This window comes from Crinia signifera, chromosome 4 (genome assembly GCF_055691185.1).
Source record: "Crinia signifera chromosome 4, ASM5569118v1, whole genome shotgun sequence".
In the NCBI taxonomy this organism is placed as follows: domain Eukaryota; kingdom Metazoa; phylum Chordata; class Amphibia; order Anura; family Myobatrachidae; genus Crinia; species Crinia signifera.
Window position 1 is genome coordinate 287,351,529 of NC_139220.1, and position 26,690 is coordinate 287,378,218.

General features: G+C 43.0%; 1 protein-coding gene across 2 annotated transcripts; it reads left to right on the plus strand.

Annotated features, from left to right (window-relative positions):
• Window positions 1-244: 244 nt before the first annotated feature.
• PCP2 (Purkinje cell protein 2) lies at window positions 245-26,178 on the plus strand. Of its 2 annotated transcripts, none has more exons than XM_083179879.1 (4): window positions 245-354; window positions 14,348-14,474; window positions 15,019-15,179; window positions 25,640-26,178. In XM_083179879.1, the coding sequence occupies exons 1-4, from the start codon at window positions 292-294 to the stop codon at window positions 25,778-25,780; spliced, it is 492 nt and encodes a 163-aa protein (XP_083036005.1). In that variant the 5' UTR covers window positions 245-291; the 3' UTR covers window positions 25,781-26,178. The 2 variants fall into 2 exon arrangements, with proteins under 2 accessions (XP_083036005.1, XP_083036006.1); XM_083179880.1 differs by lacking the exon at window positions 25,640-26,178 and adding an exon at window positions 23,583-23,760.
• Window positions 26,179-26,690: the final 512 nt, after the last annotated feature.

The following is a 26,690-nucleotide window of genomic DNA, read 5'->3' on the forward strand; positions in this document are numbered from 1 at the left end:
TATACAGATACACTGGGTGACAATGGACTGGCATTCCTATGAAGACAGAAATATGTAAACACACAGATACACATATACCCTCTGCTCCACTAACAATTATCCCAGATAATCTTAATGGGGGATTACCCAGCTCCTTTCTGCAGATGGGGCCTCCTTTATTATGAGATGATTTAATGATCTGTACAGGAGGAGGGAGGGCTGGATGACCCCGCAGGGCATTTTATAGGGCTGCACAAGTGAGATGGGCACACAGCTACCTGCTCGCCACGAGCAGAGAACGGGGCAAGCAGCATGGATCCTGTAGTTGGAGCTGAGGAGAAGCAGGCCAGGAAGGACTCTACAGGGGAGCCTGTGGTGAGAGGGGTATTACATACATGGCGGAAGGGCTTAGCGATGGTGGATGTGCAGATGCCGCTATTTCATTTAAGTATTTGGATTCTCAGAATATCTCTATAGGTGGAATAACATTATTATCCATCTATCTAGATATATTTAGTGAATGTGTAAGTTCTTTATTTTACCCAACTTTGCCACTAGAATTTGTTTATTTGTCAACACAAATAAATCTTACAAAAATATATTTAATCGTATATTGCTCTTAAATATGTAGTTTTATAACCGTTATATTAAAGGTGTTGTTTTCAAATCTGTATTATATGTCTGATAACTAAGCTTACATGCAATCATATAATAGCATGCTTCTATACTGGTCTCAGAAGTGCTGCCAATGGGGGGGGGGGGGGTGTCAATTCCACACGTTTATAATTACTGCGGGCTAATTTATCCCCCAGAGCTATTCAATTAGCCCCAGCACTGCTCTTACTGGGGATTCATACGGGAGTCTCAACAGACACATAAAAGTGGAGGAGACTCCCTGAAATAACAGCAATCTCCCTCTCTCCCTCATTATTCTAGCAATCTCCCTCATTTTATGTAGCCCACATTACACTGTTACATTTTTGGGGAAAAAAGGAATGCGAGATAAATACATTTACATTGAAATATCAGCACCATTTCCCAGCACTTTACCAAGTATAGTAGCTCTTACTAACTGCTTTGGGGCTCATCTTCATTTGGATATAAGTCATTTTAAAAGATTCCTCTCAGATGTAGCAGTACACACCCACGCTTCTAAGTGCCACGTTCACAATCTCTTTTCACAACCTCTCCATATATGGAACTAGTTACGCCCATTGGGTGGAGCATGACTGCCCCTCAATGGGGTGCTTTGAAAAATTCTATTTCCAACCATAATCTCCCTGAAACTAGTTTTCAAAAGTAGGTAAGTATACCATGATTACTAGCAGGTTAAGGCGTGTCAGGACCCTGTTAACGCATGTATCTGTGAACTGTTCACGGATTCTATGTAGTAACTGCCAATACCAATTAATGGGTGTTACAAAAGTATTCGGGTGAAATAGGGCCTGGAATTGAATGGTCTCAGGTGATGAAGCACAGGCTACCCCCTTTAATCTTAATAAAACTAAATAAATTTGTCTGGTACTTATGTAGTAACTGGGCTGCCGATTTTGAAATCGGGTCCATCGCATCGCATCGCACCCGACCATATCGCATGCGATGCGATGCGATGCGATGCGATGGACCCGATTTTTCCATAGGATTCAATGTTAAAATGGACTGAGTCCATTTTAACATAGAATTCAATGGGAAAAGGGGTCCTTTTCATACCCCTACTATCCAAGTGGGCATGGAGTTGGATATAAACCTGTGGCGAGCGTAGCGAGCCACCGAGCCCGAAGCGTGGCGAGCGTAGCGAGCCCCGCGAGGGGACACAGAATACCGTCCCCTCGCGGGGCTCGCTTCGCTCGCCACGCTTCGGGCTCGGTGGCTCGCTACGCTCGCCACAGGTTTATATCCAACTCCATGCCCACTTGGATAGTAGGGGTATGAAAAGGACCCTTTTTCCCCATTGAATTCCATGTTAAAATGGACTCAGTCCATTTTAACATTGAATCCTATGGAAAAATCGGGTCATCGCATCGCATCGCATCGCATGGTCGTATGCGATGCGATGCGATATCGCATCGCATCGCATCTGATTGTATGCCTTAACTTAAGGCATACAATCAAAAAATCGGCAGCCCAGATACTACATAAGTACCATTTGTCTCAGTGTGCACATGTGACTTTCTATTTTGTAATGTCTGTCAGTAAATGACTCCATTGTCAGTCAGTGTGCTACAGGAAGACAGACAGGAGTGCGGCTGAATAAGCGGACACTGAAGATGGTGGTGAGAGGAGAACCCAGTAAGATAATGCCTCATGCATGGCTCTCGCCACGTCATTTTATAGGAGAATGGTCCTGTGCATGGGAGGCATGAGTAGTGGTCAGGTTAGGAATAATTAGGCCTCACTTGTTACAGAGATACAGAAGTATACACATGCTCATGAAAAAGGATGCAATACTGTGAAAAGTTTGTTATACTGCTTGGGTGCCATTTTGCACTGCTACTTCGGTATCAGTGCAGTATAGCAATGATTCCGTATCCTGGACAGTGTCATATATGATGAATATTTTATGATCTGATCAAACAATGGTCATACATCAGTGTTAGAGTCATACATCAGTGAGAGCACCCACTAACCATCATGGTGACTCTATGCCAGACCTTATTTACTAACAATGCCAGCACTTCATTCAGAAGGGATCGTTATTGTTTGAGGAACAATCCAAACTGTGAGTTGCTGACAGTACTAGTAATGCAGGAGTATAATGCCACCTGTGTTATTTGATGCAGAAAAAATCGTCAACATACAGTGCTATTGCGTAGACTGTGTTATGTGAGAAAGCAGCCTGTCAGTTCACATTACTGACACCAATCAAGTTATATCCCCAAAGTGACCCAGCTTGGCAGGGATGACCCTTGTCTCAGGGAAAATTCTAAGGCTATCCCCTATGTGACTGCATTCCAATGAAAGGGGCATAACCTGGGGCTGGCGTTGGCAGGCCTAGCTCTGTCTCCCTGTATCCCAGAACCTCAGAACTCCCAGGTGTGGTTAGGGCACTGGAACTGCTACATTTATGGGGGAAAAGACACATATCCCGGGGAAGTAATATTTGGTGAATGAATTAGAGCAGGGTCACTCAGGTATTCATAGGGATGATAGGAAAGGTGACCAATAGGAGAGTGGTGATCTCTGGCTGTCTTGTCTCCCATTGGCTGATAGTTGAGGATAGTTGGGAAGAAGGGGTTTATATGAGGGAGGGTAGTTGAGAAAATAGCAAATGTAAGGGCCCTATGGGCTGAACTATTACCAGGCAGACGCCATCAATGCGCTTATCAGGATTTGTGTGAAGTGGCCAATAGTGCAGAAAAAGGCAACACAAGATAATGGCGTTCTTGTAACAGGGCTGTTATAAATCTGGGGCCCGGCAATCAGAACAGTGCAGATAGGAACTGAGAAGCAAAGACTTAAAGACGGGAAATTTAATCCAAGAAAAAGCACTGACTGAAAGTCAGAGGGGATTACATGGGGGAGAGACGGGAGAAGGCGGACAGCCTAACCACAAACTTATCAGCAGTGTTCACAATATGCTAGAAAACACGGAGTGCAGTACTAACACCTGCACACACTGACATATGATGTGTCTTAGATTCTGCCAATAACTTTCTGGAGTATATTTGCTAATGCTTCTAAAAATGAAAGTGAGGGATGTTGCCAACTAATGTCACATGTTAGCAACTAATCAGATCTGTCTATCATTTTCTTTCATGCAATAGAGAAATGATGGACAAGATCTGATTGGTTGCTATGGGCAATATCACCTCTTTTCACTTTTAGAAGCTGTAGTATTTTACCCCTATGTTTATCTTCATGTTACTGCAAGGCATGTATGTGAAAGCCAGTGTGTACATAGACTAATTCAGGATGACCTAGGGACACATCCAAGCACTGGTCGGCTTATTGGCATCAGCTAAGAGTGGTTACATAGGCTCAGTAATAGACCAACATTTGGTAACTACACATTACTTCAAAGCAGGGTATGTCCTATGTCATCATTGGTTCTAAAGGGAACAAAATCATCTTGGATAAGTTGCGAGAAAATGACATTATACTATTATGCTATACTATTGTTAGGATATGCTATTTTGGAATATATATTATTATGCTATTATGTTAGTTTATGTTATTCAAAAGTATGTTATATTTCTATGTTTTAGATAATATTATGTTAGGATATGCTATCCAGGAATATAATATACTATTATGTTATACTAATATTAGTATATGCTATTTAGAACTATATTATACTATTATATTATTATACTATTATGTTAGGATATGCTATACAGAAGTATATTATACTATTATATGTTATACTATTATGTTAGGGTATGCTATACAGAAGTATATTATACTATTATATTATTATACTATTATGTTAGGGTATGTTATACAGAAGTATATTATACTATTATATATTATACTATTATGTTAGGGTATGTTATACAGAAGTATATAAATACTATTATATATTATACTATTATGTTAGGGTATGTTATACAGAAGTATATTATACTATTATATATTATAATATTAGGTTAGGGTATGTTATACAGAAGTATATTATACTATTATATATTATACTATTATGTTAGGGTATGTTATACAGAAGTATATAAATACTATTATATATTATACTATTATGTTAGGGTATGTTATACAGAAGTATATTATACTATTATATATTATACTATTATGTTAGGGTATGTTATACAGAAGTATATTATACTATTATATATTATACTATTATGTTAGGGTATGCTATACAGAAGTATATTATACTACAGTATTATGTTAGGATATACTATACAGAAGTATATAAATACTATTATATGTTATACTATTATGTTAGGGTATGTTATACAGAAGTATATTATACTATTATATATTATACTATTATGTTAGGGTATGTTATACAGAAGTATATTATACTATTATATATTATACTATTATGTTAGGGTATGCTATACAGAAGTATATTATACTATTACAGGTTGAGTATCCCGTATCCAAAATGCTCGGGACCAGGAGAATTTTGGATAACGGATTATTCCGTATTTCGGAATATTTTAATATTTCAATGATGTATTTTGAAGTATCTTGCATTTATGCTGTATAAACACATAATATACACACAAATATATTTTATTACCACATAAAATACACACAAACATATTTTAATTGTTCAAAAAACAAGGTTTCAAAACGTGAAACAAAATGTGTGTACTATCTCAGCACTGAATTTGAATGCCAAGCAATCATTGTCTTGCACATATATAGTGCCAGTTACATATCATGTCCCCAGTGATGCTGTTACATATGTCCCCAGTGAGTTTTTAGCAAAAAAAAAAAAAATTTTCACTTTCTGGAATGTCCGTATTTCGGAATAATTCGGATAACGGATATTCGGATACGGGATACTCGACCTGTATATATTATACTATTATGTTAGGGTATGTTATACAGAAGTATATTATACTATTATATTATTATATTATTATGTTAGGGTATGTTATACAGAAGTATATTATACTATTATATATTATAATATTAGGTTAGGGTATGTTATACAGAAGTATATTATACTATTATGTTAGGATATACTATACAGAAATATATAAATACTATTATATATTATAATATTAGGTTAGGGTATGCTATACAGAAGTATATTATACTATTATATATGATACTATTATGTTAGGGTATGCTATACAGAAGTATATAATACTATTATATATTATACTTTTATGTTAGGGTATACTATACAGACGTATATACAGTAATACTATTATATATTATACTATTATGTTAGGATATACTATGCAGAAGTATATTATACTATGATATATTATACTATTATGTTAGGGTATGCTATACAGAAGTATATTATACTATTATATTATTATACTATTATGTTAGGGTACATAGGCGTGTGCACATTGAGTGTTAAGGGTGCACAGGCACCCCCTAATGCTGTGCCCCCACTCCCACACTTATTGTGGCTAGTAATACCAGCAATACCTTTTACCAAAGACTTTTGCTTTGTAGACCTGTATTCCATTAAAATAAGCGCCCATCAATCAATTATGTGTGTTTTGCATTATTAATTGTATTACACCATTGTCATATCACTACATATCTGTGTCATCCAGATATGATTTTGACTTTATTTGCGTATACTGTTTAGAGGGAGGAAGATTCAGGGTAGAGGGAGGAAGATTCAGGGGAAATGTGAGGAAGAATTACTTCACAGAAAGAGTAGTAGATAAGTGGAATAGCCTCCCATCAGAGGTGGTAGACGCAAATACAGTAGTACAATTTAAACATGCTTGGGATAGGCATATTGATATCCTTACAAAAAAAATAAGGATCAAATATGGTTTGAGGTAACATGTTTAAAAAAGGGGCAGACTAGATGGGCCAAGTGGTTCTTATCTGCCGTCAAATTCTATGTTTCTATGTTTCTACTGTTACACAGAGTAATTAGAAGATTAAAACTGAAATAGGCAGGATATAATGGTGTGGCTGAGAGACGTTTTATATTGTAGTGAGTGTACGCCTGATTGGTGGTGTTAGACATGCCCAATAGGTGGTGCGAGACACAACGCTTTGGCAGTGCACCCCCTAATAAAATGTGCTGCGCACGCCTATGTTAGGGTTTGTTATACAGAAGTATACTATTATATATTATACTATTATGTTAGGATATACTATACAGAAGTATATTATACTATTATATATTATACTATTATGTTAGGATATACTATACAGAAGTATATTATACTATTATATATTATACTATTATGTTAGGATATACTATACAGAAGTATATTATACTATTATATATTATACTATTTTGTTAGGGTATGCTATACAGAAGTATATTATACTATTATATTATTATACTATTATGTTAGGGTATGCTATACAGAAGTATATTATACTATTATATATTATACTATTATGTTAGGGTATACTATACTATACAGAAGTATACTATACTATTATGTTAGGATATACTATACAGAAGTATATTATACTATTATATATTATACTATTATGTTAGGATATACTATACAGAAGTATATTATACTATTATATTATACTATTATGTTAGGGTATGCTATACAGAAGTATATTATACTATTATATATTATACTATTATGTTAGGGTATGCTATACAGAAGTATATTATACTATTTTATATTATACTATTATGTTATTATACTATTATGTAAGGATATGCTATTCGGGAATATATGATACTATTATGTTATTATACTATTATGTAAGGATATGTTATTCAGGAATATATTATACTATTATGTTATTATACTATTATGTAAGGATATGCTATTCGGGAATATATTATACTATTATGTTATTATACTATTATGTAAGGATATGTTATTCAGGAAAGACTGTAGAAGCCAGCTTGTCTGGCTGAAAACAGCATAAACTCACCTGGCTATTGGCAGGAATCTTTAGCTCACACACTTGATCTGGGCCCGGGGGTTCGGCTTATCTTGATTGACGGGTTGGCTGATTTGAATGACGGTTCAGGATAGGCTGGTTGAGGTCAGAGGTGGAGATTGATGGGGTGATGTTCTTGCTTCCAGAAGATTCTGCCTCTTGCTTCAGGAAACGTTTATTAATGCCTATGTATGGAACCTGTACACGGAGGGTAAGTCCAGAAGTTTTGTTGGACGCTCTCTGGCAGGCATATCATTCTTTTTGCGTCTAGGTGGGAAGAGAGACATCACCAAGTCTTTCATACTTTCCAGGATGCTAAAAGGATGGGCCAGAGACAGGCCGGTTTTGCCCGACAGGCGACGGCCGATTGATGCCGGCCTGTTGCGTCGAATCTCGAGGTCCCTAAGAGTAATTTGCTCAAACGATTACGAGGTTCGACTTTTCAGGCTGGCCTTTGCCATGGCTTTCCATGGGGCGTTCAGAGTAGGCGAACTGGTGTCCGCAACCAGGGCATCTCCCTCGCCTATGCTGTTCGGCCATGTCGACGTGCACCACGACGGTTTATGGTGCAAGATACAGCGCTCAAAGACCGATGTAGCGGGCAGGGGGCAGTGGGTCCATTTGGGTCGGAGTGGCGACCGCCGGATCTGTCCGGTGGCGGCGGCTCTGGCTTACGTGGAGTTACGGCCCCAATTGCCCGGGGCCTGGCTGATGCACATCGACGGGTCCCCCCTTACTAACTTCCAGTTTAGGTCGGTTTTCAGGCGCTGTATATTGCATCAGGGTCTTTCTCTAGCCGACTTTGGGACACACTCTTTCCGTATCGGCGCCGCTTCGGCAGCCGCTGCGGCGGGTTGGTCTCAGGTCGACATACGAGCACTCGGAAGATGGCGGTCTGGTGCATTTAAGCGATACATCAGGCCGACATAGTCCAGTGAGCCCATTTGAGGAGTAGCCGCTCGCCCAAACACGCTTTAGTGTTTGAGGGGCCTTGAGGAATTTTTTGTGTTATCACCAGTCTTAAATTAGGCTCTAGCCAACTGGTGGAAGATTTGTGTTTTTTGCCTCAAGTCAAATCGGGTGACCCCCCCCTCCCCCACCATGGAATAAGAAACAACAGGTAGAGATTATACGTAATTCAAGTGGGTCAAATAATCAATTAGTCTTAAATAGATCACCCAAATCACAGTCCTATTAGTTATCAACAATTTAATATAGAACTCCAAAATCACCTTTAAGGGAATCTCCCGGGCCCCCCTTTAAAACTTTGCCAGATGTTTGCATTTATTTCAAATTTTCTAACAGTATATATCATTTCAACTTACAGGTCAACGCTTGGACACCAATATGATTTGGATGGTGGGTCATTCATTTATTTATTGGTTGTCCTTGTCCCAGGTAACCACGGATACGGAACGTTTCCCTGAGACGCGATTTATCCGTTGGCTGGGGCGTAGAGGTATGAGGTGGTCCGCGTTGAGGGGTCTTTTGGATGAGTCAGTTAGGGCGTTTGGTTACCCACTTTTTGTCATCATCCACTTGGGGGGCAACGACCTCACGCATAATTCCGGTCTCAATATTCGATTTGAGATTAGGAATTTATTGCTGGACCTGATCAGAGAATGGAGATTTTGCCGTTTCTTCTGGTCAGAGATTATACCTAGGAGGGTTTGGAGAGATGCACTCAATCCGGGTGCCATCGATTTGGTACGTAGGCGGATCAATTCCGTAGTCGGCAGTGCTATAGTAACGGAGGGCGGAGTGGTCGTCAGGCACGAGGCCATATCCTTTAGAAACGAGACCCTGTACAGGCCGGATGGGGTGCATCTCTCTTTAGTCGGGATGGATTTGTTTTTTCAGAATCTAATAGACGCATTGAGAAGTTTAGAGGTTTAGCTGAGGGAGATTTGGAATTAGGTTGGTGGCGGGTCAGTTCAAGTTGAACTGATATGGCGGAAAGAACGGTAGTTAAATTAGAGCTGTATTTACACTTAGCTGGTGGTTGCTGTCGAGATGTGGGCATCACCGATCCAGGTGGGCCCACATCTGGACCTTAACGATCATCTACTTCGGATAGCGTAAATTGTTGCGGACATTTGTAGTTTGGGGCAGGTGGCCCAATTTTTTGATGACTCGGGCAGAGTGGTGAGCTCTGCCTTAGTGATATTGCGAGGTCAGGGGCAGAAGCAGAAGGTCAACCCCCTGACCTTAAGGGCAATTGGCCCCTTTTGAAAAGTCCGCTTCGTAATTGAGCCGTTGTCTTGGACGCTGGCAGGTGGCCGGTCCTTGGCAATTAAGGGCAGGTGGCCCTTAGATCCGGAGTTTGTTATTTTTATTACTTTGTTATTTTCCAGCAATGTTATTTATCTTGCATGCCGTTCTTTGCCCGCCACCTTAGTTAGAGCAGGGACATAAATTTTAGTTAGATTCAAATAGGCCGCCCCTGCTCAAAATAAATAAGCCGTCCCCTTTAAGCCCATTCAGTTGTACGCGTCTTTATTTCTTAGATAAGTGGTGTGAGTGTGGATGAATGCCTATGTCTGTGTGGAGTTTATGTATTATACTATTATGTTATTATACTATTATGTAAGGATATGTTATTCAGGTATATATTATACTATTATGTTATTATACTATTATGTAAGGATATGCTATTCGGGAATATATTATACTATTATGTTATTATACGATTATGTAAGGATATGTTATTTTGGAATATATTATACTATTATGTTATTATACTACTATGTAACAATATGCTATTATAGAATATATTATACTATTATGTTATTATACTATTATGTAAGGATATGCTATTATAGAATATATTATACTATTATGTTATTATACTCTTATGTAAGGATATGCTATTCAGGAATATATTATACTATTATGTTATTATACTATTATGTAAGGATATGCTATTGCTATTTGGGTATATATTATTACTATTATGTTATTATACTCTTATGTAAGGATATGCTATTCAGGAATATATTATACTATTATGTTATTATACTATTATGTAAGGATATGCTATTTGGGTATATATGATACTATTATGTTATTATACTATTATGTAAGGATATGCTATTTGGGAATATAATTTACGCTGTTGATATGCAGCCTCTATTTACCAAAACAGCCTCATTTATCCATACGGATAAACACTTTAAATAGGAGCCAATTATGAAAATTTGTTGGGTACTAACAATAAATATTTAGGCCAGTATTTAATGCCTCTGATTCGCCATATTTTACTGCAAATTTGGCAATTCGCCGGTATAACAGCGAATTTTCTCTCAGTAAAAACAATTCGCCCTATTCAATGGAGACAATTCGTTGCCAATGAACAGCGAATGTCTGGCGATTCGCCGCAATTCGCCGGTGGTTTTCAATGGGGTTTTTAGTGGAATTCACCGATAGTGTATTCAATGCTCAAATGGAGAACTGCTTTCTCCAGTGATTTTCGCCATGTTTCACCGTTTTGCATTCATTATCTTTTTTAGGTGAACTGGAAAGTGATCTTTTAAAATAAAGTTTTTTGTTTATTTAGGGTGTCAAAAAAATCAGATTTTTTATTCTGTGAAGGGGCATGCTACTTGTATTCATGTGCTTGCAGCACATGAATATATATTTATTTTTAAACAATTTTTTTTACACTTTCGCCAGCAGGGGACCGGGAGCCGGGAGCCGCTCATTAATATTCATATATTCACTCTGGTCCCGATCATTACATATGCAGGATCGGGACCAGTGAGTGCAGTGGCTCCTTATCCCAGCCCCCTGCCAGCTCTTGGGGCTCTCCCTGTGTCCCTGCAATCCCCCCTTAACCCCCTCAGTGTCCGGCGCAGGCAGGGAGGCTTCCATCTCCCTGCCTGCCGCCGTCACCCAGCGCAGGGGTTATAATTTGCCGCCAGGGGCTCGCTGCCCATGACGCGTTGAATAGGGTGACACGGAGGACTGGCAGTGAATGCTCCAGCCCCCCGGAACCCTGCGAATGTGCAGCGAATCCTTGACAGGATTCGCTGCACATTTCGAAAACCAGCATTGAATACTGCACTTAGTATCACCTGCATATATGAAGGAGGGATTGTGACAGATATCTCCCATATCTGCTGAGATTCCTCCATTCCTGAGATTGGCATGGCATCTCTGGCTAACATTGGGCCCTGAGAGCATTGCATATACAATGATACATACAGTAAATGCCCACCCCCCCTTCCCCATAGTCTCTTACTCCCTCTCTAACACCCCACAATTGGGTTTCCACCAACATTCTGCTCTTTGATAGGTGCTACACTATAGATCACCCTCGCCTTCTGTACACACTTCACTCCTCTGATCACTCTCGTCTCCAACCTTCACCACACCTAACCCCACATACGTATTACCAAAAACTCTCCCTCAGCCTCCAGCCTGTAACCTCATACTCTCTTACATCCTATACTTCTCCTGTGCTGCTCCCCACTTATAAAACTCCCTACCCTGCCTGGCCATGCTCTCCCAAACTTAGAACTTTCATACAACACCAGAACCTACCCATGTATGACAGGCAATCTCTCTCCCAGTTGACACTTTACACATGAACATTTTGACCATGAGAAATAATAGGTGTGTGCAGTGGTGGCGCTTACCTCTGTGGATGAGGGGGGCTGGTACAATGCCAGGCTCCCCTTCCTCTGCCACCACTGCTGGTCCCTGCTGGAGCTGGTGTCTGCTGGCCCTGCTTGTACTGCACATGCGCTGACACCCAGCTCTATGGGCTGCTTCAGCAGCAGTCCATAGAGGCCTATTCATGGCCCTGGGTCCGGAGCATGCGCAGTATCATCCTAGGTACTGCACATGCACAGAAGCTGTTTTTATGGGCTGCAGGCACAGAAGCCCATAGAGGCATCCTGGTAGGAGGGACTGCCTTGTGTAACTGGAAGGTCTGACTCCTATAGGAAGTCACTGTCTGCCAGTCACAGTGAAGCCAGTGCAGTCTCCAGACTGCTTCTGGCTTCACACAGTGACGGATTTTACCTGGGGGGGCTGCAGCCCTGCAGTCCATAGGTAAAGATCACCACTGGGTGTGTGGTGTGGATTACTGGCTAAGGATAGGAGGCACAGTGTTGTTGATGGAGTCGAAGCTAGTAAGGTGTCCATACTTCCAGAGGCATGTCATGTTACTAACATGGACATTATATTACTATAAGATAATTTAGATCATTTAAAGAATTGGGCAGGAAATTGTAAAACCGTCAATGAACCAGGAATTCTGCGCCAGTAGTTAATCAGTAGTTATAAGAGAGCCAAAACATCAGCAGGATTATGAGGCCTCGCTTTCATGGTCTGTATTCATACTGACAATGAAGATTGAAGTTAGCTCTTGCTCTTCTGACCTTTGCTTATGACATGTATCTGTCACTAAGGCTGGGCACACATCAGGATAATAAAGTCATTATTATTAGAATGCTACCACTAGTTTGACCACAGGATGCTAAGCATGCGCACCCACTCAGATGCTGCCCAGCTTCTCCTGTTACCGACTGTGTGGCACTGCCCAGCATGACATGGTCAGAGGTCACGCTGTGTAGGTCGCACCACCCGCTCACCTGCCTCACTCTCTTCTGCTCTTCCCTGCTCCTGGCTGCACCGTCTGCCCACCTCACTCTCTTATGCACCACCCGGCTTTTTTTTTTATTAGGGAAGCCAATCCCAGGATTGAGCAATATTAGATCCAGAATCCTGGGATTGAAAAAAGTGCCTCGGGATTGGCTTCCCTACACCCACCCCCTGCTGCTCACGACACCCAGCACTCTCACCAATTAGACCTTGTTACAAGCGGACACTGATTCCGGACGGAACGCCCCAGCGGAAGATTATGTGATGCTGACGTTGGCGTAGCTCGGCCATGTCACAGTCACATTATCTTCCCATCTGGCATCCGCCTGCAACAAGGTCTAATTGGTGAGGGTGTCAGGGGACTCTGATCCATGGGTGGCAGGGCGTCTCTTGCCGGGTGGACCACCCAACAATGTAAGCCTGGGTTGAACACTGCATAATTCTCTGTACAGCCGCATGATATACTGTGACCCACCGCATTCCCCTACATGCTGTCAGCGGAGTTGGCACATCTGACATGCAGCACACCAGATGGAGCCACCTAGCTGATGCCCCTATGAGTGTGCAAAAGCAGGTACATACTGTGCAATATATTGATGCTATATATGTCTGATCCATGTCAGATTGATTTATTGTCCAATACATCGCCTGACTTAGACCCAGCATAACTCTTGTCGGTTTATGTTCCAAACGGAAACCAAGTATCTGCGCTGCATACACTACACTCTACAGTACATCATCACACTCTAAATAAAGCATCTATGTGACTGATTACTCTCTCCTGGCCAGAGCCACTCCCAATTGTAGATCTAGGAAAGGGCCTATTGTATTCCATTCGATGGCGGCTTCCTGAGGACAACCACCATTGAATGGTGTGCAAGCCATGGAATTCCAATGATCAAATACAGCTTAATACAGATATCTCTGTTACACATGGAGTATGTTTGAACCATGGCGATACTACTTCTAATGTTTTTGATGCTATGATTAGTTACCATTGCATCAAGATCCAGTGTGAGTAGCCTGTCCACCATTCAGTGATGGGCTTCCGATGTCCATCCCTAAGGTGTGGTTGTGTGGTTATTTAGGAATAATGGGGAGTTATCAGTCTGTCCCGAGTGCCTGACTGTGTAAAACCTGTATAGCTACCTAGTGATTGCAACCCTTATAAGCCAATTACTGCAGCACTGTGTATGTCTTCATACTCTCTAAAGCCTCCACTGCTGTCCCTTTGCAGGAAATCACTCAGGAGCAGGAAGGTTTTTTCAACCTCCTTACGCATGTCCAGGGGACAAGGATGGATGAGCAGCGATGCAACATCCAGATTGTGCACAGCAAAGGGGAGCAGGAGAGGAAGAACAGTGGTAAGTTACTGTATGGTGCTGAGCTGCCGGCTGTGCTGGGTAACTCCTCCCACTTAGCTCCAGTACATCCTCTGGATTGAAACACTAATGGCGTCTTGTACTGCCTGATATTATTAGGGTGCAAGTCTCACAGCAAAGACTGCCAAGGACAGAGAGATGTTACTAATGTTACTCAGATGTCTTCATAGGTCATGCATGTGCAGTCATTCAATAATAAATATGCTAGGCAGGCCCAATTGCCCCGTATTATCACTGCCAATACCAGAGACAGGCCTCACAAGTGTTGGTGCCCGTTTGGCAAACCCTACAGTGTTGCACACCACCCGTGGTGGGTCGTACTGGCATGAAAGTCTTAGGGAAATCAGCCAAGGAATGAAGGAAATACTAAATCTGTGACATGGGACGATATAGTCCTCCCCCGAGAGGACAACATGAAGTGATAGAATGTCTCATGGAACTGACATTACATATGGCTTCCTTTACGTTGGACGTCTCCTATTCTTATATGGCTAATACAATGACAATTGGTATGTCACCCGCACAGCTCCAGTCACCCCACCACCTGAGATGAATCTTCTGATGGACATGTTGGCGCAGTCACAAAGCCGGAGACTGGATGACCAGAGAGCCGAGTTAAATCAGTCTGCGTCGTACCCTGACACCATGCCCAACCGCAGGCAGTCCCATGACAACGGGGGCCTAAAGGTAACTGCAACAGCTGGGACCACTGTTACACTGCACCCTGTGCAGTGCACTTATACATCGCTATAGCTGAGTACTGCTCACACAGTGGGCGGGATGCACTAACATCCGCCGTCCCATACCACCCCCATCTGCAGGCTACCGCAATCATACTAATCGCATATGCTTTAACATATTGCGATAAGAAGTAAGTAAGTAACTAAGTTTTATTTATATAGCGCACTTTCTCCAACAGGACTCAAGGCGCTTGTCCTAAGAGCTGTCCTTTGTGAAGCAGCTAGTGGGGTTTGAGCATATCATACCCCCGCAGCAGAAACCCGGCGGGAAAACCCAATAAGGGGGGTTTTCACGCACATTTGCTTTAGTGCATCCCGCCCAGAGCAGTAATCCTACTATAAATACACCTGGATTCAAGCTATGTTCTAAGCATCCACAGAGGGTAATAGTAAGCCAATACCAGGCTCATTTTCTGAAGTGCCCCCTAATGGTTCCCTAAACACAGTACAGTGGGGGGGGACGTTTAGGGGTAAGAAGTGGTGTACGGATGCTGCAGCCAAAAATGGTTCCTAACCACTGTCCTCAAGGCACGCTAACAGCCAGGTTTTGAGGATAGCCATATTTAATGAGCATGGATGTTGTAATGGATAGCGTTACTGTCTCACATGCTTTTTCCAAAAATATCATGAAAGGATAACAGCATGCTGGTGAATGGGATGCCAGTTGTTGAAATCCCGGCACCGGAACACCAACTGGAAGCCACAACATTTAAGGTGCCCATACACGGTGCGACAGCACCCGTGCGGTTCGAACTAAATCGCATCGCATTGGATCGCACGCATGCGATTTGCGTGCGATGCAATCTGAAGGCAGTACAAAAAGTATGTGCAGCACATACTTTATGTACTGTGCGATGCCTGCGGGAGCGCGCATCGCATTGCACGGTGCTATTGCACCGTGTATGGGGGCCTTAAGAATCTCCTATGTATTGTGATTTTGAGTCTATACTCTGTGGCGCTGAACACTGAATGTCTGCAGCACTAGTCACTAAAAGTTACTTCCCTAGTAACTGAACAATGCAATATAGAGGAATGATAAGTGACACTGTGCGCTGACACCTTCCAGATAAATGAGTGACCGTTTAAAACAAGTGCAAAGAAGAATTATATATATGTGGGTGAGAGGTAGATAAATGTTACTTCCCGTATTTTATATATCTTCACCTCTCAAATGAGGCTCAGCAATATAAGGGATATATATATATGGGGAAGACAGAAACACAAATAGTGTAATATTGCCAGGGATAACAATTTATTACAAAAAAGATACACTCCAATAAACACAGTAAAATTGTTTGTACACACAGTATAAAACCACTTTTTATGGTATCCTTAAAAATATGGTTGGAGGTTTACCAGATTCTGGCGGTTTTGGAAGCCTATAGGATAGTTCTTTAAATCCTTAGAGGGCCCCTCCTTCAGTTCATATCAGAATCCAGAAACCCCAACTTGTTTATTAAACTTCTATCATTAGGAAGCACATGCAGACACCCTGAATGTAGCAACTAAAAGATTTTAGTTGCTACATTCAGGGTGTCTGCATGTGCTTCCTAATGATAGAAGTTTAATAAACAAGTTGGGGTTTCTGGATTCTGATATGAACTGAAGGAGGGGCCCTCTAAGGATTTAAAGAACTATCCTATAGGCTTCCAAAACCGCCAGAATCTGGTAAACCTCCAACCATATTTTTAAGGATACCATAAAAAGTGGTTTTATACTGTGTGTACAAACAATTTTACTGTGTTTATTGGAGTGTATCTTTTTTGTAATAAATTGTTATCCCTGGCAATATTACACTATTTGTGTTTCTGTCTTCCCCATATATATATATCCCTTATATTGCTGAGCCTCATTTGAGAGGTGAAGATATATAAAATACGGGAAGTAACATTTATCTACCTCTCACCCACATATATATAATTCTTCTTTGCACTTGTTTTAAACGGTCACTCATTTATCTGGAAGGTGTCAGCGCACAGTGTCACTTATCATTCCTCTATATTGCCTTAAGAATCTCCGCTTTGGAAGACGCAACCTGTCTGCACATAACAAGGCCCTACCCCCAGAATGCACTGGGCCGCAGGTAAATGATGCATATTAGCTTATTCTAGCTCCTCCCCCTCCATTCAGCCCTAGGAATTCCTTGTTAATCTTCTTATTCTGCCCACATCAGAAGTAAGCGGTGGGATGTGGGAGGCACGCTGGGAACTGGAACAACAGTATGGTTTAAGAACATATAAAAATGCCCATCCTTACTATTGGATTATTTTTCCCTGTTCTCTAGAGCTAAAGCTGCTATCACTGTAGTTTTCCTTCAGTCTCCATGGCCTGTCGCTAAACAGTAGGTGTACAACTACTTCTGTTTGCTAGATCAGTGTTCCCCAACCTCAGCCCACAAGGCTGGGTGTATTCCAATGGACACCGGGTGGCAGTGGCTCAGTGAGCTGAGCATTGGAGCTGCCGGACCGGGATGATGGACCGCAAATATCATTCATATGCATGCTGAGCAGGCAGCGCTGAGTGACAAGTTCCACCGTCATCATGAATAATGTTGGCGGCGGTGCTGCTTGTCACTTGTTGCTGCCCACTCGGCCTTGCTGCTGGAGTGTTGGGAATGATGGGCCCAGGGCCGGTTTAAGCCTTCGAAGGACCTGGGGTCACTTTAGACAGCCCCCCCCCCACTTGTCATTACTGGCCGCAAACTGCACGGGAGAATATTACACTGTCAAAACATAGTAAAGGCAGTATAAACTTGGTCAATGGATAACTGCAAGGGGGGGGATTAATATAAACATAAATATATATGTAAAATAACACATGAAAAGCCTGTGTTGGTCCCTCTGTACGTTACTCTGTAGGAGCCCTGACAGGCCCAGCACTGCCTCTAGTTAAAAACCCTCCCATGACGAGGCTGCTGCTGTCCTCCATGGGCCTGAGAAGCATGTAATGAGCTCCACCAAGCAGAGCTCAGCACAAGCCTCTCTGCACAAAAGGTCAGAAGTCTCATGGGACTTAGTCAACTCCCATTAATGCATTGCACACTTGTGCAGTCAGTGTGCCTTGGCTCCCTTATGCTCAGCACCATTAGTTATTGTCACATTGGCAGATAGGTGAGGAAGCAGCACTACCCCACTCCCATGTACAAAAACTTTAGCTAAAAAAAATATAGATTTTTAAAAAAAATGTTCTGACCACCTGTGCCCCTCTTTAATCCAGCCCTGGATGGGTCCAGTAGGTTGTGTGAAGAAATGTGTGCATAGGTCAGCACATGGGGTGAACCTAAAGTGTCTGCTTCCTGCTGTTGTAAGTTTCCAGGGAAGAGGCAGCCTGTCCCGAGCAGGGAGGAGAAGAGCAGCAGTGACCACTACCTGAGCCAATGAGCAGTGGATGCCCCAGCGGTGTGGGAGGGAGGGGGTTAGGGTAATGTATGTCTTGTGCGGTGAAGTGTAGCCTATGGGGCCCATTTATCAATGATCACATTTACAATGCGATCTGGGCGGAATATTACCTCCCATGATCACATTGTAAAATGCGTTCCTAACAGTGGGATGTATCATCCCCCGCTCGCAGGGACAGAGCTCTAAAAGGAGCCCGTCCCTGCGATGCGCTCAACCAGAAGCTGGGGGGTCTGCGCATGCACGGTTTGTGCTGACACCCCTGCCAAGCCCCTCTGACCAAACTGCCATCTCAGAATGGCGATAGCCCAAGGATGCGAAGCTGGGCTGCCCGATGTTGATATCTATGGGGGAGGTGGCCGGCGGCAGAGCAGGAGGGATCGCAGAAGGGATTCTTACATTCATTCAGGGGATAGTTAATATATGCAGCTAACCCCCAAAAACTGGTGTTTTCGGGCATTTAGCCGCAAATATAGCATAATAAATGGGCCCATATGTGTGGAGAAGGGATTCACAGACCCTTTGCTATGAGCCTGCAGGCGCCTATGGATACATGTGAGATAAGTGCAGGTAGATCATTCAAGAAGCTTTAAATTGTGTGACATCAATTGGGCGCTGTGGGAATTTGTGTCCCCTTACAACTAAATGATGATAATGAGTTTGTAATAACACCATGACATACTGTGTTATCCAGTCGTCAACCGTAATAATCAACTTAACTGTAACATAATAATTATTAATAATCTGTCAGCGCCTGCATTTAACCCTAAATAACACAGCCGTTTCCAATGTAAAATGTTATTATTGTGCCACTGGTTTCTCACCTAATGAGAGTGTGATACTGAACTTCTGATGGTCTTTTCTGGGTATTATGCTGTATTATGGCACCTCCATTCAGCAGTCTAGAACACTATGTACCGTGCTTACTGTAACACTGCTGCACTGATACCATTAATGTGTAATCGTTCTGTTACCACCGTATTGCTTGTTGCATTGTTGTCACACATTATATATATAGTCTAGTGTCCGTGTGTGACCGAAACACTGCCATCTGTTGGCTGCAAGTGAAACTACATCTAGTTGCTTTCGAAGCATTTGCTTTGAGTACTGTTTATGTGCAGTGTGTCAGTGGGTAGCCTCGCGGTGTACTGCATACCTCCTAACACTCACAGATAGGGGGCACTCACACGCGTCTCTGTGATGCTTCAGGCCACACATCGGTTGTTAAACTTCACATTTCAAAACACAAATAAACCATATTAATTGAAAAAATATACAATTTTTTTAACTACAAAATATGACATATCCCTACAGCAAAAGTAAATCCCATCACTAAAGTCTGCAGAACTACTGTTCTCATCCTAATTAGGGAAGGGCCAATTAATAAATGTACCTGCATCCAGATTAGTAATCCCTTACTGATACAGTCAGCAGGTGTGGGTGGGAGTTACACGCCCCTATGACATCCAGTGCTGCTGTCACAGAGCTATATGTCACAGAAATGGGGCGTGGCTTTATGGAAAGCAGGTGTGGCAAAAAGTGGGCATGGCCTCATAGTGTGAACTCGAGTGGAGAAGTTGTCCATAGCACCGAAGGATGTAAATGTAATTAGCATCTCTCTTTCCCCATTGTTTGCGAAAGATATGTCTTAGTGTGTGTATGTACAATATATATATATATATATATATATGTAAAATTATACATATACACACACTAAGACATATCGTACACAAACAATGCAAAATGATGATTAGCTGGGGGTGTATGAATCCCTCACACTTATGCTTACAGTGATGTGGCTGCTGTTCACCCTATGGCAGCAACATTAGAACTTGGGCCACAGTAATGGTGCATACTGTGCTTCTATATCATATTTGAGAGTCAGGTGAGGGATGTGTTTATTGATTAGAACTTGTTTTAATTCTTTCATTCCATCTTTTGCATATTGTTCTAATTGTTTCACATGGTACAGAGGCTTTATTATTTATCAATAATAATGTCTAGCCATGTAGTATACTGTGTACTATCAGTTCTGTACTGTATTTTTAATCTATTACTACTCCTACTTTCCTATGTGTCGGAATGTCTGGGTACTGTTAGTCTACCACACCCCCAACAAGCTGCTCCCCCCCTCCCCCCCTCACACACACACACACACACACACACACACACACACACACACACACACACATACACACACACCAACTGCTTGCACCTCCCTCTGCTGCCCTCTTACACAAGTTGATGCTCCAAGGGCGACTGATGACAGAATTTAGTCCCCCAGGCGCATAGACTACTGTTGTCTCCAGGAGTAAGCCAGGTGCATAGACTACTGTTGTCTCCAGGAGTAAGCCAGGCGCATAGACTACTGTTGTCTCCAGGAGTAAGCCAGGCGCATAGACTACTGTTGTCTCCAGGAGTAAGCCAGGTGCATATGCTACTGTTGTCTCCAGGAGTAAGCCAGGCGCATAGACTACTGTTGTCTCCAGGAGTAAGCCGGGGGAAAAGACTACTGTTGTCTCCAGGAGTAAGCCAGGCGCAAAGACTACTGTTGTCTCCAGGAGTAAGCCAGGTGCATAGGCTACTGTTGTCTCCAGGAGTAAGCCAGGCGCAAAGACTACTGTTGTCTCCAGGAGTAAGCCAGGCGCATAGACTACTGTTGTCTCCAGGAGTAAGCCAGGCACATAGACTACCGTTGTCTCCAGGAGTAAGCCAGGCGCATAGACTACCGTTGTCTCCAGGAGTAAGCCAGGCGCATAGACTACCGTTGTCTCCAGGAGTAAGCCAGGCGCATAGACTACTGTTGTCTCCAGGAGTAAGCCAGGAGCAAGCCAGGAGCATAGACTACTGTTGTCTCCAGGAGTAAGCCAGGCGCATAGACTACTGTTGTCTCCAGGAGTAAGCCAGGCGCAAAGACTACTGTTGTCTCCAGGAGTAAGCCAGGTGCATATGCTACTGTTGTCTCCAGGAGTAAGCCAGGCGCAAAGACTACTGTTGTCTCCAGGAGTAAGCCAGGCGCATAGACTACTGTTGTCTCCAGGAGTAAGCCAGGAGCAAGCCAGGAGCATAGACTACTGTTGTCTCCAGGAGTAAGCCAGGCGCATAGACTACTGTTGTCTCCAGGAGTAAGCCAGGGGCAAAGACTACTGTTGTCTCCAGGAGTAAGCCAGGTGCATATGCTACTGTTGTCTCCAGGAGTAAGCCAGGCGCAAAGACTACTGTTGTCTCCAGGAGTAAGCCAGGCACATAGACTACTGTTGTCTCCAGGAGTAAGCCAGGCGCAAAGATTACTGTTGTCTCCAGGAGTAAGCCGGGGGCAAAGACTACCGTTGTCTCCAGGAGTAAGCCAGGCCCATAGACTACCGTTGTCTCCAGGAGTAAGCCAGGCGCATAGACTACTGTTGTCTCCAGGAGTAAGCCAGGCGCATAGACTACTGTTGTCTCCAGGAGTAAGCCAGGAGCAAGCCAGGAGCATAGACTACTGTTGTCTCCAGGAGTAAGCCAGGCGCATAGACTACTGTTGTCTCAAGGAGCAAGCCAGGAGCATAGACTACTGTTGTCTCCAGGAGTAAGCCAGGCGCATAGACTACTGTTGTCTACAGGAGTAAGCCAGGCGCATACACTACTGTTGTCTCCAGGAATAAGCCAAGCACATAAACTAACCTTGCTGGGCTGGATACATCATGTGATGCCCCCACCTCTGCATGATAGGTACAAAGTGCCATTTTACACTCGTATTTTGAACTTACAATTTAGGTGTACATTCCATCCTGCTCTGCATAAGCTCCAGAATTTGCATGTAAGCCCCTGCCCTGGGACATAGAGTATAACCAATAAACATGAGATATAGTTAGCCCTGACAACCCCTTCATTTGCTATTGATGAGTGGAGAGGGGTAGCCCTGATGATAGAATGTGCTACTCTTCCACCAGCCTTGCACACCCTTATCTGAGATACAAACACCCAGTGGCTGACTCTGTGTTGGTCAAGATTTCTTCAGCTTTACATCAGCAAAAAATGTACCAGGTTCGCTCCAGACATAAAATATATGTACACCCATGTTTCCTGGCATCAATAAAATCTTAAAAACTGTCTAACATGGTGACACTGCGCACTGTGCCAGCTAAACACTATGGCCTCATGATGTCATGTGTTGCTGAGGGGGCGGTGCCAATACAAGCAACTCTTCAGGATGCTCCGGGAGGCTGTAGAGCAGTGATTTTAACCATTTTTCAAATTGTGGCACACAAACAAGATTCAAAAATTACCAAGGCACACCATTAGACACCCACAGGCAAAAACACATTGGCCCCCACAGGACAAGATAAAAACAAGAAACATTGTAGTGGTCTCATATGATAGGATACAGAGAGGGGAATGGAGCAGGAAGAGACCAGTGAATAACAGTTGAAGCGGTGGTGGTTGCTGTAAACTGATGTGGACATCTCTAGCTCGGGGCCACAGTGCACAGTGCTGTAGAAGCTGCATATCTGGAGCATCCAAAGGGTGCTTGGGAGGGGTATCGCAAAAGCGATACTGGCTGTGATAGCATCCAGTGCCCTGTGCGCTCCATGACAGAACCACTCGCGCACCCCTAGTTACAGTCCTGCCAGAGCAAAGAAGAAAGCTCTGCGTCAGCTATGCATTTACATCAGCCAATCACAAGCCTCACTAGGGGGTGTATATCTACACTTGGCCCTGACCCCCCCTCCCCAGCAGTAAGGCTTTATCACAAATATCTCTGCCCTGGCCAGCCTTTCCAGGTATAGATGGGTGTAATGCTAAGATTTGCCAAGCCTCCAGTCCATACACATGCATTTATGGCATCATATACAGCTCCTGTGTCTCCAGAACGGCGATTTTATTTTTCCCGTTATCCACTGATTACTTGTTCATTGTACTCGTGTGTATTATATGTAATGTATGTATGTTACATCGTTTATGTCTCCATTCAGAACAAAGCATAACCCTCTTCATCATCAGAGTTCCTCAATGTCCACCTCTGGGAAGAAGATATGAATCATCAAGATCGTTTCAGATGGCTTTCTGAATCTTTTAAGAAGCCTGAGGATAGGGACACAGTATCTACCCAGTTTTAGTAGTCTGTTCCGCTAGTAAATAAATATTGTTTGGCTCGAATAAAAGTGTGGCTCAATTACAATGAATTACAGTTATTGGGATGATTTAGGACACACCTCATTTCCCTAAGGCCATGCCTTCTTTAATAGGCTACTCCATTCACACAACCAAAAATGGTGACTGTTGGGAGGTATGCAGTTGAGACTAATAAACAAAATATTTTACATAACAGGAATACACCTATACAGAGACACCGGCCTCTCAAACACACAAATATCAACATTGAGTCCTCTGTGTTTTGTCCAATAGCAATTTAGCTTTTCATGAGGCCTCCTTGAAAGAAATAAAGGTGCAAGGATAGTATTCGTGAAATGCAATTAATCAATTCACTGTAAACTCATAACATTACTAAGGTGTGAAGGAATTTAGTTAGCACTCTGACATCAGTGGGGCAAGAAACAATTCTGTAGGCACTAGTGACATCACTGACACTTTTGGCAATGTAGTGAGCACTAGGGACATCACTTTGACATGAGGCAATGTAGTGAGCACTAGGGACATCACTTTGACATAAGGCAATGTAGTGAGCACTAGGGACATCACTTTGACATAAGGCAATGTAGTGAGCACTAGGGACATCACTTTGACATAAGGCAATGTAGTGAGCACTAGGGACATCACTTTGACATGAGGCAGTTCAGTTGACACTAGTGACATCACTAGAACATGAAGCAGTTCAGTTGACACTAGTAATATCACTGACATATCAGAAGATTCTGTTTGTATTAGTGATGGGACATGAAGCAATTCAGTTGATACCAGCAACATCACTGGGATATGAGGCAAATCGCTGGGCACTATTAACTTCACTGGGACATTAGGCAATTCAGTGGGTACTAGTGACATCACTAAGATGAGGCAATTCAGTGGGCACTAATGACATTGAGACATGAGGCAATTCAGTTTGGACAAATGACATCAATTACATGAGACACTCCAGTGCATGGGACATGCAGCCTTTCAGTTGGTACCAGCGACATTATTGGGACAAGAGGAAATTCTGTGGGCGCTAGTGAAATCACTGGGACATGATTCAATAAAGTGGGTCCTAGTGACATCACAGAGACAAGGCAATTCATTGGCATTAGTGACATCACTGAGATGAGACCATTCAGTGAGCACTATTGACATCATTGGTATATGAGGCAATTCAGTGTGTACCAGCAACATCACTGCGACATGAGGAATTTCAGTGAGCACTAGTGATGTCACATGATACAATTAGGTGGGCACTATTGACATCACTTAGACAAGGTAATTAAGTGGGCACTAGTGACATCAATGAGAAATTATTAAATTAATTAGGAAATAGTGGCATCACTTACATGAGATGGTTCAGTGTGCACTAGTGACACCAATGAGACATGATACAATTCAGTGGGTACTAGTGACAACATCACTAAGACATGAGGCAATTCAGTGGGGATTAGTGACATCACTAGGGCATAAGCCAATTCAGTAGGTACAGGCAACATCAATGACATTGATCAGACTTGCCACAGTTAAATGGGCACTAGTGACACTACTGAGATGTGAGATAAGTCAGTGAGCACTAGTGATATAACAGACATGAGGCAAGTTGGTGTGAAAGTGATGTAATTTATTCATCGGTCACTAATGCCATCGGAGCTACAAGCCTTGGTGATATCACTGCTTCCTAATAAATTGATAAGTTGCATTTGCTAAGAATATTGATTCTATCCACAAAATAGTTCAGTCAGTGTATATACTAGTTACGTATTCAGGGTTCTATTGACCCTCAGATGAGCCTGTGAAGACCACTTCCAGCCTGTGGGCTAGTAGAAAACCAGCAGCAGGTTCCTGGTGTCAGTCTTGTCCACCTATCACTGCCACTAGTTCCCTCTCTCCTCAGGAAGTCGAAGTCCCTGCAGCTCCCGGATCGGGTGTTCCCATTTCATCTGGGGATGATTATTTCAGCTTCATCAATCAAGTCCACAGTCGGCATCTTGGGAAACTTATGAAGAATCCGGGGGGACGAAACCAGAAATCCTAGAGGCCACCTGCACACCTGATCTGAGCATTAAACTTGTTGTATGCAATAGTCACATATGTTAGTCCTCAGGGACTGCTAACAAGCCGTGTTCTCCACATAATCACAAATAACTAGTACCACCTATGTCTGTTTTAACATGAATCAGAAAGTCATTGATAAACCTGTGCCCCAACTAGGAGATACTGTTATCAGTCACGGAGGTCCAGATTTGGGAAACACTGACACATCTTGCAAGCATTGGTGGGACTAACGTGATTGTAGAAGGTGCACCGCCGACCGGGCCCAGAGGAAGGGTTTATTAAACTATGTTGTAAGAAACATACTGCAGAAAAATGTTCTGCTTTCACCTCTATTTGCCAGAAGAAGCATTTGGCCAGAGAATGGACTTATATGGTACTCAGCATGACTTATATGGTACTCAGCATGACTTATATGGCTATCAGTATGACTTGTATGGTACTCAGCATGACTTATATGGCTATCAGTATCAGGGGCGGGCTGGGCCGGGGGGCAGGGTGCCATGTGCCCCCCGGGCCGTTCAATCTAATGTGTGCGGGCCGCCTGTTTGTTTCTGAGGCTGCTGCTGCAGCCACGGCTAACCAGTCTCCGACTGGTCTTCGGAAACATGGCCGCCGGCCTCCTGCACTGAGGACGTCTAGTGCAGGAGGCCGCTACAGAGAGGGGCTGTGGACTCTCTGAGGAGCTCAGACCTCTGTGGCTGCCAGCAGCTGCTGCGCCTGTATCACACTGCATTACAGGCAGCAGCGCGGACAGCACAGAGGATCCCTCCCTGCTCCGGGTCAGCGTCCCTGTAGGGATAGGAAAAGGGGCGGGGCTAACGTCCGGAGGGGGCGGAGCTACACGACTGTGAAGGAGATGATGAGCTGCCAGCCTGAAGTGCCCTGAACCA

What these genes read in the sequence shown, in the direction of transcription:
- PCP2 (XM_083179879.1), top strand. Translation starts at nt 292, where the DNA reads ATGGATCCTGTAGTTGGAGCTGAGGAGAAGCAGGCCAGGAAGGACTCT. An exon ending in ACTCTACAGGGGAGCCTGTG is followed by an intron (nt 355 to 14,347) that starts GTGAGAGGGGTA and finishes GTCCCTTTGCAG; the next exon opens with GAAATCACTCAGGAGCAGGA. An exon ending in GCAGGAGAGGAAGAACAGTG is followed by an intron (nt 14,475 to 15,018) that starts GTAAGTTACTGT and finishes TCACCCGCACAG; the next exon opens with CTCCAGTCACCCCACCACCT.